The 12,130-nt window shown below is 61.4% G+C and overlaps 1 protein-coding gene across 1 annotated transcript in view; it reads left to right on the forward strand.

The window, feature by feature from the left end:
- Positions 1-12,130, forward strand: part of CRHR1 (corticotropin releasing hormone receptor 1) — a 30,215-nt gene that overhangs the window by 16,250 nt on the left and 1,835 nt on the right. The window contains exons 3-9 of the mRNA XM_056127798.1: positions 4,014-4,133; positions 7,521-7,606; positions 9,144-9,250; positions 9,679-9,799; positions 9,902-10,055; positions 10,179-10,239; positions 11,985-12,057. Coding sequence (XP_055983773.1) covers positions 4,014-4,133; positions 7,521-7,606; positions 9,144-9,250; positions 9,679-9,799; positions 9,902-10,055; positions 10,179-10,239; positions 11,985-12,057 — 722 coding nt within the window. The remainder of the gene's footprint in view (positions 1-4,013; positions 4,134-7,520; positions 7,607-9,143; positions 9,251-9,678; positions 9,800-9,901; positions 10,056-10,178; positions 10,240-11,984; positions 12,058-12,130) is intronic.

Here is a 12,130-nt window from a genome sequence, read left to right on the forward strand (position 1 = left end):
TTGGTAGCATGAACAGGCTTGACACACTGATTTCTGTGTAGCTGGAATAAGGGGATGTTACTGGCCGTGGATTATCCCCCAGGGGAATGGTAAGAGTCAGTCAGGGAGGGTGTGAATCCAGAAAGGCTACCTGGAGAAGGAGGAGGTGAGACTTCGAGCTGATACCAGTCCAAAAGAACCAGTGCTCTGAGCCAAGGTTCTTTAACTGGGTGCCAGTGAATCTGTTTGCTGGAAGGGCAGGGCAGAGGTGAGGAGGGAAAGGCAGAATCCTGGGAGCTACTGACACCAGGAGCACCTGGGCCAGTCTGCAGCCTGTGAAACTGGGAAGATCCTGAGCCAGAGTCTGGAGTTCTAGGGCCTAGGGAGAAGGAGCAGAAGGCTGGAGCACATGCAGAAGCCCCCGGTTCAGCACCCCGCACCACGTGGTCCTCTGAGAGCTGCCAGGAAAGCCACTGGACACTGCGCTGATGTGGCCTCGGAAATAAACAGCAGAATGAGAGCGTTCCTGCAGAGGGCAAGGAGGATTCCCGCCCAAGCAGGGACCGGCTCCATTAATGTGCTCGCACTCGGGAGCCCACCAGGGTGTCGCCTGTTCTTGGTGGACGGTGCTCCCTCCCCTGTGCTGCGTCCTCTGGATTCCACCTGTCCCAGCAAACAACCCGTCACCCTCCACGACAGTCTCTGACTGGGTTATTTCTCTCCCGAAGCTGAGGCCTGCTGGACTGATGGGGCCTGGCAGAGACAGATGGCGAGGGTGGGGAGAGGGGCAGGGACAGATGGATGCGCCCGGCTGGGGCAGCTGGTGCTGAGCCCGGGCCTGAGGCCCTCCTGAGTGCCTAGTGCCAGGAGCAGGAGAGGCCCCGCGGGCCACGGCTCCGTTCTGCCACAGACCGCAGGCCTGGAAACTCACGGAACCATGGCAGGAATATGGCAGAACCACATCCCGGGGTGAAGAACCAGTGACACCTTGGAGCAGCAGAGTCACGTTGCCAGCAGGCCCCAGCTCACTGACCCCTGTCCTGTCTCCCGATGTCGGCACTAATGTTGGGGGTTTCGTTAGCACACGCCCCTCCCAGCTACTTCCATCTCCTTAACCCTCACAGAGGGGAAGCTAAGGCTCAGAGAGGTCACCTGCACACATAGCAACTCAGCAGTGGCCCGCAATTTGAGCCATAAGGGTCTGACCCCAGACTTCCCAGAGAGCTGAGGGACCCGGGGCCCAGTGTGGCCAGTTATGCCAGAGTGCAGAGTCTCCATTGCTGTTTCTTGTCTCCGGATGGGTTTACACACTGCTCCCAATTTTCCTCCAGGCCTACTGGGTCCTGTGCTGTACTAGGAGCTGAGAATGAGAAAGGGGAGCACCCACAGAATCACAGGACAGGTCATCTGCTGGTCCAGAGCCACAGAACAGGAGGTCATACACTGCTCCACAGAGTAGGAGGCCACATGCTGGTCCACAGAACCACAGAGCAGGAGGTCACGTGCTGATCTATCCATAGAACCACAAAGCAGGAAGCCACGTGCTGGTCCACAGAACCACAGAGCAGGAGGCCATGTGCTGATCTGTCCGTAGAACCACAAAGCAGGAAGCCACGTGCTGGTCCACAGAACCACAGATCAGGAGGCCGTGTGCTGATCTATCCATAGAACCACAGATCAGGAGGCCACATGCTGAGCTGTCCGTAGAACCACAGAGCAGGAGGCCACGTGCTGGTCTACAGAACCACAGTGCAGGGGACCACGTGCTGATCTATCCATAGACCCCTAGAGTAGAAGGGCCACGTGCTGATCTGTCCATAGAACCACAGAGAAGGAGGCCATGTGCTGGTCCTGATGGACCACAGACCCCACAAAGGTCTCTTTCCTTTCTGCCCCAAAAGAGAAGGTGAGCGAGCCCAGAGAAGGGCTTTGACCTGGCCTCTGCCCCACCTCGTGCGTTGGTGCCAGCAGCCCCGTCTACATGAGCAGGTGCGCCTGTGCCTGAAGCTGTCCTTGCCGAGCAGCCTTGAGGGAGGAGGGCCTTGCTGGGCTTAGCCAAGGCTGGGTGGGCTTCCTGTAGGACCTCCAGGGCCTCCGAGGACAGGACCATGCTTCATTGCACTTGGGACCAGTCATCATGGGGCACGCAGGGCATGTACGTAGGGAGAAATCCCAGACCCCATCCACTCTGACATGCCCTGCACAGCCTCCTGCCCAGATCCCCTTGACCCAGGCTGTGGGTGGGCGGGGAAGTCCTGGCAGGAGACTTCCCTGAGAGGCGCTCAGGGTGTAGCAAAACCTATAAAACAGTTGAGCTGGGGAGCCTAGGAGGTTGGCATCCTCTTGCCCAGAACATGACCCAGGCTGGCCGGCCATTCTATCCTGGACCTCTGGGTCTCACCTTTCTTTTCCTTCCTCAGTTTCCTTGTCTGGAGACATGACCTCCCCCATCCACCTTTCCACCAGCCTCGGCACTAGGCCTGATGCAAGCAAATGGCCCATCCCCCCATGCATACCTCCTGGAGACCCCATGCCACCGTCAGAGGCCCTTGTGTGGCAAAAGCCAGGGCTCACCCACCCATCTGGCTGCCCTTGCCTCCCTTAGCCCCAGCCCAGCCTCCTTTCCCTTCTGATGAAACCTTGCCCCCCACCCCAATTTGCATGAGCACCCCTGAGTAACTGGTTCAAGGGAGAGCCAGCCAGGACAAGCCCAGCTGTGCACTGAGCCCCTGGACAGAGACCGCCCTGAAGCACAGGCATGGCCTGAGAAAGCCAGACTGCTGTGGACACGTTCTGTTGAAGCAGGAGGGGCAGTGTGGTGAGGGGGTCCCCGACTGTCCTCAGCCCAGCCCTCGCCCTTGGGAGACCAAAGCCAGCCCACCTCTCCACACACTCACATCCACCCCTGCACACACACACACACCTGCACACCTACAGACTCAGATATACACACTCACACACACTGTATACTCATGCACTCATACACACACACACACACTCAGACCCACCCTTGCACACTCACACACCTGCACACTCATGCACTCATATGTGTACGCTCACACCCACCCCTGCACACTCACCTGCACATTCTTATATATACATGCGCACATCCACCCTTGCACACACACATCTGCACACTCACGCACTCTCATACACTCACTCACACCCATGCCCTCCCCGACATAGCCACAGACCTGCACACTCACAGACTCCCCCCTCTGCACACTCTGCACACAGACACACTCTCATCCATACTCACACACTCCTGCAGACTCACCCCCACACACTCACGCACACTCACACTCTCACACCCACACTCCAAAAAGTGGATTCAGGGCCGACATCTGCCAGGACCCTGGTTTCTGCTCTCCAGTTCAGATTTCTGTCCTTGTGGGCTTCCCTTTGGGAATCTACTGAGAACCTCAGAGCACATTCCCAATTCAAGTGATACAGAGAAACCATTTTTTAAGGCTTTTATTTTTTTTATTTGTTTTGAGGCCACAAAGGGCAGTTCTCCGTGTTTACTCCTGGTTCTGCACTCAGGAATCACCCCTAGCAGGCTCAGGGGACCACATGGGATGCCAGGGTCAAACCCAGGTCAGCCATGTGCAAGGCCAGCACCCCACCTGCTGTACTATCGTTCCAGCCCCGAGTAGAACAGTATTTCCATTTATCTCAGTCACTGTGAACCTCTAATGCTTCCTAAAATTCAGAATTTCGATCTGGTGCAATGATTCTGCTTTTGTACAGAGGAAAACACAAAGGCTGTGAGGGGCAGAGGGCAGAGGGCAGAGGTCACTGGCATGGGCTCGTGAGCAGCAGGTCCGGGTTCCTCTGTGTCTAGCCCAACCCCCGGAGGGCCCTTTCTCCCCGAGAGAATGTCCTCCCTGAGCTCCACCTGCTGTCTGCCCCTCTCTGCCCTGTGCCCACACTGGCTCCTGCCCTTCCCGGGTGCGTGCTTTCGGTCCGGGGGGGGGGGGGGGTAAGGTGCTCTGGAGGCTCCCGCCCTGCCTCAGTGCCGCCTCTGCCCCCAGGTCTGCAATGCAACGCCACGGTGGACCTCATTGGCACTTGCTGGCCGCAGAGCCCCGCAGGGCAGCTGGTGGTACGGCCCTGCCCCGCCTTCTTCTACGGCGTCCGCTACAACACCACGAGTGAGTGAGCCCCAGCCCAGGACAGGGAGAACAAAATGCCCAGAATGGTGATGCCACAGGCTGCAGACGGTCTCTGAAGGCCACAGAGCCCACCACTGCCGAGTCTCTGCGTGCAGTACAAGACACAGTGACCCTTGGACACAGGGCTCGGGTCCCGGGGGAAACCGTTCAAGGTCACCGGCTCCCACGGGGTGGGGGGGTGGGGCTGGAATCCGCATCCCATGCCTGAGCTGGCGGGCCAGCCCTGTCAGGCAGAGCAGCGGCCACTCTAGCTGGCCCTGAGCTCAGAGGGGCGAGGGCTCCTGCTGGATTCCCGCAGGGTGTGGGTGGGGCTGCTCTGATACCTGATCCCAGGTAGCCGCCAGCTCCTCACCTGCCTCCCAGAGGTCTGACCCTCAAGCTGGGGCTTTGCAGGTTCCTGTGATGCCACCTGTTACCCCAGATTTAATTTGCAGTCCCCTGTCAGTGACTCACCCCTGATTATCGACAAAGCCACAGCTGCAGGCCGGGGGCCCCTGGCCCCCACAGGGGAAGGTGGGGAGCCCTGGGCGGGCCTGAGCTCAGCTCCTAGGCGGGCAGCAAGGCCAAGCAGACACCTGGAGGGTCCACGCCAGCCTGGGCTGTAGCACACTCCCAAACCCCCACGGAAGATGGAGCGGGCAGGACGGCATGGAAGCGGCCCAGTTCCATACACCCACCTGCCGCTCTACCATCTCCTTTGTCCGGTGGATGGCAGGGTCAGGCTGCAGCTGGGAGACCCCTGGGCCTGGGTGGCACCTCTATGCCTCTGCACCCCTGTCCAGGGCCCAGAAGGAAGGGGAGACTGTGGAGGGGGGTGGCGAGGGGAAGGGCAGAAGGACTCGAGGAGGGTGTGAGGGGCATGGTCAGGTGGAGTCCAGCTCAGGGACCACTTCTCAACAGGCACGATCGGGCTGAGAAGCTGCTGGGCACTTGGTGCAGCACCAAGGCTGGTTCTGAGGGGACAGCCCTCTGCTCGGAGGGCAGAGGGCCCCGAGGGTGAGGGGTTGGTCAGCGCTGAGGTTGCAGCACAGAAGGCAACTCCCAGAGTGGACACTGTACCCCGACGTGGTTTTCAACTCTGGTCCCTCTGCTGTCCATGCGGTGACTCTGCCAGGTGCCTCACCCTCTGCCTGGGCCATCCTGTGGGGCTCCCCACACCCTCCCCGAGTGGGGCTCTGTCCAACCCCCAGCCCACAGACACACGGGACTGGCTGGACAGCTGCCCCCAGGGCCCGCTGCCTTCCATGGGGACAGGACCTTGGGTTCTTTTGCTTCTGGCCCTCTTGGGGCTCACATCCCCGCCTGCAGGGGGTGGCGTAAGGGGCTCTCTTCCCTGCAGCCCCCCCGAGGTGGGGGCAGGGCTGGAAGACCCCCGTGCCCAACCGATCAGGAGTATGCACGCGGGTGGGACTGGCTGCGGGGATCCTGGGGCTGTGTCTCCTCATTAGGCCCCAATCGACTCATTTGCGGCTGAGAAGCAGCCGGGACACCCAGGCCTGCCTCCCGCCGCCCCCCTCCCGCTGCATTTCCAAAAATACCCACGTTCCCGTGATCCCCCGCGCGCTCCACTCGGCAATTAAAGACAAGGCAAACGCATCTTCCTGGCAACCAGAGCCGCTGAGGCTGGGCCCGTTACCCGCAGGGCTTCCTCCTCCTTGCCCCTCCCCGCTGCTCCCCGCCCATGTGGAAGTCCACGCACCCTGTGGACCCGGTTCCAAGAGGCCAAGCGGCCTCACTCCCAGCAGTGCCCCCTCTGAGAGGCGCTGGGGACATGTTCTGAATCTTACCAAGGTTATGTAAATGCACCCGAGACAATAATAACACAAAGAGCCGCACCCGCACCCCGCACCCCAGGGGAGCCCACCAGTCCTCCCCGCTCCTCAGAGACGCAGCAGCCCGCTAAGATGCTTCCCCCAGCATGGACGACGGAAGCCTTGAGGTTACCCAAAGTCAGCACCCGCAGGTGGGCACCCTGTGAGCCCAGGCCAGGGACCTGCCGCTGCTTCTCAGGCCAGACCTGCCCGTCCCACACCCACCTCTGCCCCCCACGTTCCTTTCATGTTGGTAGCCACGACTCTGCGCTGCCCAGTCTCTGAAAAGAGAGTGTATGCCCTCCACACTGGGCGAGCCCCCCAGCCCCAAGGAGACTCCACCGCAGCTAGGCCAACTCTGCCCAGGGGCTCAACTAGGGCTTGGCTTTGGGTCCTAGGGTCAGGCTGGGGGGGGGGGAGGGGGAAGCACCTGCCTCCCACTCTCTACCCAGGCCGCTCCCAGGCCCATGAGCCCGGGGTCTTGGCAGCTGAGGCTGAGTCTCAGGCGCCCAGAGCAAGGCTGAGGCCCCCACACTGTGCTCAGGGATGGAAACTAGGCCCAGGAGCAGGGTTGGGGGGCACAGGACTCACTACCCCTCCAGCCTGGAGTCATGGAAGCCCCTTTAGGGGTGCTGGTGCTGGGCAGGGGTAGGGGCTGCAGGCGACCCTCTGCTGGGATGGGAGCAAAGCTAGAGATTTGGCAGTATCCTGGGAGGGCCACACCCTGGGCTGGGGACAGAAGAGGGTACAAGGGGATGGAGGGTCATGGTGCCACCGCAGAGCCCAGACCTCGTGCAGACCTGGAGGAACCTCTAGACTGTGGCTGTGGGGACCCCTTCCCGGGCTGCTGCTTCCTCCTGATCACAGTGGGAACCCAAGACCCCCTGAATGAGATGAGAGGAGTGGCCCAGCCCCCTAGGCCCAGCCCCCCAAACCATCCCAGCCCCCCTCGTCTACACACTCCCAGCCTCCCCCCCCACACACACACTCCTGATCTGCCTTTCTCTGTCGCGGGAGATTGTGCATAGACACCCCCCCCACCAAAGCCGGCTGTGAGGGGAGACCCTAGGGACCTGCCAGGAGCCCCGCCCTGTGCCCATGATGCCATGTAAGGGCCCCCCATGGGAAGCCCCTCCACAGCAAAACCCATCATTTCAGGGCGTCTCAGCCTTGCACTGGGGACCGTGGAACACGTTCTTTTCCCAGGAGACAGCCCCAGTTCTCAGAAGCCCACGCAGCACCTGAGGCTCCCAGGAAGACAGCCCAGGGGCTGGTGAGGCCAGTCCAAGGACCGTGGCAGTGCTGCTCAGAGGGCAGTGCTGGGGCCTGCAGATAGGTGTTGGGCTCCCCTGTGCCCTGGCCAGTGTCCGAGAAGTAGGAAGCTCGGGGTCAGGGGACAGGCCTCCCCCTGGCTTCCCCACCCCCCGGGCCCCCTGCAGGCAGGCCTGTGCGCAGGCTCAGAAAGGAGGTGGGGAGATGCCAATGGGTGGGCAGGGAGGAGGGGGACATGGGTGGACGGGGACTGGCCAGGAGGCAACTCCACTCTCTCTTGCAGACAATGGCTACCGCCAGTGCCTGGCTAACGGCAGCTGGGCCGCCCGCATCAACTACTCCGAGTGCCAGGAGATCCTCAACGAGGAGGTGAGGCTGCGCCCTGGGCCAGCAGCAGGCTCTGGGGGGTGGGTGGGGGGTCAGCAGCTAAGGTGCTGGGGTGCTGGCGCTTCCTTCCAGAAGCTGCAGGGCTGAGAAGGGGGTGCCGGGCAGCAGGGTACAGGCGATCCTGGACCCCAACAGTCAGGTGGTATGACCGGGACAGAGGGAGCGCCACCTGGCAGCACCCACAGCGCAAGCCCCTGTGAGGTGTCCTGGTGGGAGTTGACACTGACCTCATGGGGCAGCCATGGGGTCTCTGGGCGGCTGGGGAGGGAAAGGAGAGTGGGAGGCGCTGTCAGCGGGATGGTCTGAACCTGTTGGGTCTGTCCTCTGTTCTTTTTCTTCTCCTTTTGCTTTTGTTGTGATGGGACCACATACTCTGGGTTATGGGTGGTGCTCTCAGTTGTGGGTAGTGCTCCCTTTCCGGTTGTGTATGGTGCTCCCTCCCGAGTGTGGGTGATGCTCTCAGTTTTGGGTGGTGCTCCCCTCCAGGTGTGGGTGGTGCTCTCAGTTGTGGGTGGTGTTCACTTGGTTGTGGGTGGCGCTCTCTTAGTTGTGCTCAGATGCTCAATAGCGCTTGTGGCATACATGGGGGGAGGGCCAGGAATCGACCTTGTGGCCCTAGACTGTCTTTTGGCCAGTGCCTCTCAGGATCACAGTTCCTGGCCAGAGAAGGGAAGCAGGCAGCCAGGGCTGAGTGAGAAGCTCCGTGCCAGGAACAACATGGTTCGCCATCCCCGGCTGTGATAAGCCTGCCCTGCACGTGGCTGAGCACCCTGTCCCCTACACCCTTTGAAGCCTGACCCAGTCAGCACCTCCTGCCCAGACTCTTGCACCCACTGCCCAGACAGGGCTGGCTCTCCACTGGGGGGTCAGCCTGAGGGTTGGGGAACACCCCTCCTGGCTAGGCATGGACCAGCATGGACTTTGAGGCTTGACTGCAGGTTTGGGCACAAAGGTGCCCTGTGACACGGGCAGGGCCATCAGCTCAGTCCATTGTCCCTCCCCACAGGCAAGGGTAGCACAGCGGGGGTGGGGTGTGGGCGCCAGCCGCTCTCTCCCACCTGGGGCTGGACCGTTGATGTGGAGACCAACGGGCATCATTACTGGTTTAGAAGGCCAACACTCCCCAGGGTCCAGACCCAAAGTCCCTGCCCGCTGGCCCCTCGGTCAGCCCCAGCATCCTCAGCACCTTCCCCCATGCCCAGGTTCTGGGGTGACCCCGAGCAGCCCCAGACGGGGTGTGGGAAGCTCTCCCTAAGGGTTGGAGTCTGCACTCACCAGAACTGGGGCTGTGGGGGCATGAGGTTAGAGCACAGGGCAGAGGGGTGCCCCGTTCTGTGATGAGGGGGCCCACGGGGGGATGTGAGGCTAAGGGACCACACCCAAGGTCTACGGACAGACTCGGGGATGGGCAAACAGCCTGAGGCGAGAGGCTGGGCAGGGTTTTAGCCCTGGGCTGGGCTGTGCTCAGGGGAGGGGGGCCTTGCAGTGGGGGGCACCATGCCGCTTCTCTCCCCCGCAGAAGAAAAGCAAAGTGCATTACCATGCGGCCGTCATCATCAACTACCTGGGCCACTGCATCTCCCTGGTGGCCCTCCTGGTGGCCTTTGTGCTCTTCCTGCGCCTCAGGTGAGACACCCCAGCCCTGAGCAGGGGAGAGGGGGGCAGCGGGTGCCCCTGGGAGAAGACTCACCTCCAAGGACACAGGGCTGCTGCTCCCAGATCATTCGAGTGAGCCGGACTGGAGTTTTCTGTTATTATTCTTTGGTTTGGGGCCATACCGGGTGGTACTCAGGGGTTCCTCCTCGGTCTGCACTCAGGGATCGCTCCTGCCGGTGCTCGGGGGACCATAGGGGATGCCAGATCGAACCTGGGTCAGCTGCGTGCAAGGCAAACGCCCCCCCCCCCCCACGCTGTGCTTTCTCTGTCCCTGGAGCTTTGATCTGGGGGTGAGGGTAGGGCTCTGCAGAAGGGCCCTGGAGGCATCAGGGAGTCCTGCTCCCAGCCTCAGTTTCCCCACCCGCCCAACGGGTGCAAGCGAGGTCTCTCGGGCCCAGGAGCATCCGGTGCCTGAGAAACATCATCCACTGGAACCTAATCTCCGCCTTCATCCTGCGCAACGCCACCTGGTTCGTGGTGCAGCTCACCATGAGCCCGGAAGTACATCAGAGCAACGTGGTGCGTGGAAGTGGGGCCTGGGGGCAGAGGGCAGGGGCTGGGGGTGGGGGGCTGCCCGTGCCCCTCCCCCACACAGGCTCACCTGGCTGGGGCCGGCCGCAGGGCTGGTGCAGGCTGGTGACCGCCGCCTACAACTACTTCCACGTGACCAACTTCTTCTGGATGTTCGCCGAGGGCTGCTATCTGCACACGGCCATCGTGCTCACCTACTCCACTGACCGGCTGCGCAAGTGGATGTTCATCTGCATCGGCTGGGGTGGGCTGCCCGCGGGGGGGTGCGGCAGGGGGGCACGGGACATGGAGCAGAAGCAGGCTGCAAGGTGAGGTCCTGAGGCTGTGCAGAGGGTGACGGCCATCCCCCCCCCCCCCCCCCGCCCAGGTGTGCCTTTCCCTATCATCGTGGCCTGGGTCATTGGGAAGCTGAACTACGACAATGAGAAGTAAGTTCCCTGCTTCCTCTCCCCAGCCCGGCCAAGGATGGACCCTCTGGACCCTCTCCCAACCCCTGGAGTCCTCCAGGGCCAGTTTCTTCATGGATAAAGGGGCCCCGAGGCATCCTAGGTGGAGGTGCTCTGTCTGGGGGCGGGGGATGGACAGCATGTCCAGGACCTTTGCTCTGCTCACGGTCCTGGGGTGCATCTGCTTTGTGGCTTTGTCACTGTGGGGCTTTGTGAGCTGGGGCTGGCCACTGTGGTCTCCTCATCTGTGAACTTCTTGAGGGGCCAGGGAGGTAGCGTGGAGGAGAGGACGGGCCTTGCACGGTCGAGCATGTCAGGCAAAGCTAGGCTTCCCATACAGGGTACACGAGTCTGGGGCACAGGGGGTGTTTCCCATTGGTGAGCACTTAAACAAGAGTCCAGGGAGCTCACCAACACCCATCCTGTGTCAGGGCTCCTCCAGCTGCCGTCTGAAATGCGGTAGTGATCTGCCACAGTGCTAATGTTACAGTCTCCCCCATGGCTTAGAAAAGAACTGGGTCCTGGGCTGAGCCCCCAGAGAGTAGACGCCGCAGTCTGGGGTATGGCTCCAGCCCTGGGGAGCTTCTCCTGGCTCGGGTGCTCCTAGTGCTGGCGAGGTGGAGCACCTCTGAGGAAGGCGACAGGCATGGGGGCAAAGTAAGAGGCGGCACCTTCAGTATTGTTCTAGAACCTTTTAAGTGGGATTCTGGCCACTTCCAACGCAGTGCCCCCCACAGTGAGGGGAGGGGGCCACCCCGTCCTGGGTCTCCACAAGGGGTCTAGAATATGATGAGCATGTTTGGGCAAGACCTCTGGACATTGGTCAGCAGAGCAGGTCACAGACACCTGAGGGTGGTCTGTGTAATGCCCCAGGGGCATTACTTGTTCAGGTGTGTGAGTGAAATGAGGGAAGGGAAAAGAGAAAGAATGGCAGTGGTGTGTGTGTGTGTGTGTGTGTGTGTGTGTGTGTGTGTAAAAGGAGCTAGAAAACCTGAACAGCCCTGGTGTGTGTGTTCTGAGCAACTGTGTGTGTGTGTGTGTGTGTGTGTGTGTGTGTGTGTGTGTGTGTGTGTTCTCAATGGCTCTGGGCCGCCACCTAGTGGTCACAGGCTGATACTGCAGCAGCAGGGGTGAGGGTGAGACTCCACTCCGGCTCCTCTTTTTGAGACAACCTTTAAAGCAGTCGAGCATTTTCACCTAAAATATCGGCTCCTTGTTCGTGGGCGCCTCCTGAGGTCCAGGCACCAGGTCTGCATGGCCGTGTGGGGCATCCCCTCTGTCCTGTGCCCCCTCCCGCCCCAGCCCTCCCGTGGAGCCCCTGTGGGAAAGTTCCAGCAGTTCTGGGGCAGAGGGCGGAGCACTGAGAATCTGGGCACTGGCCCTGGACAGGTGTGGCGCGGGCCTCCAAGGGGACACTGCGCCACAGTGCACATGTGCACGGCTCCCCATGGACCTGCTGGGCGCCCCCCCCCAACACTGCACTGGTGTGCATGCACGAAGTCATACACTGGGGGTGGGGAGCAGAGGTGTGCGGTCAGACCTGCTGCACTTCGGGGTCTCTCCCTTGACCCCCACCTTGGCACAGTGTCTGGTCCCACTGGGCCTCTCAGGGTCCAGGTGTTGCCCATTCTGCAGTTGTCCAGTTTGGTCTCTCCGGTGTGGCTTGGGACCCTCTCCCCACCACTGACCCACCTCCAGACGCTGCCTTTCTCTCACCCCCCTTCTAGGTGCTGGTTTGGCAAAAGGCCCGGGGTGTACACCGACTACATCTACCAGGGCCCCATGATCTTGGTCCTGCTGGTATGAACCTGGGCGGGGACAGGAGTGTGGCAGGTGGGGAGGAGCTGCCTGTGCCCATTGTGCCCCCAAGGGA

This window comes from Sorex fumeus, unplaced genomic scaffold (genome assembly GCF_029834395.1).
Source record: "Sorex fumeus unplaced genomic scaffold, SorFum_2.1 ptg000063l, whole genome shotgun sequence".
Taxonomy (NCBI): Eukaryota; Metazoa; Chordata; class Mammalia; order Eulipotyphla; family Soricidae; genus Sorex; species Sorex fumeus.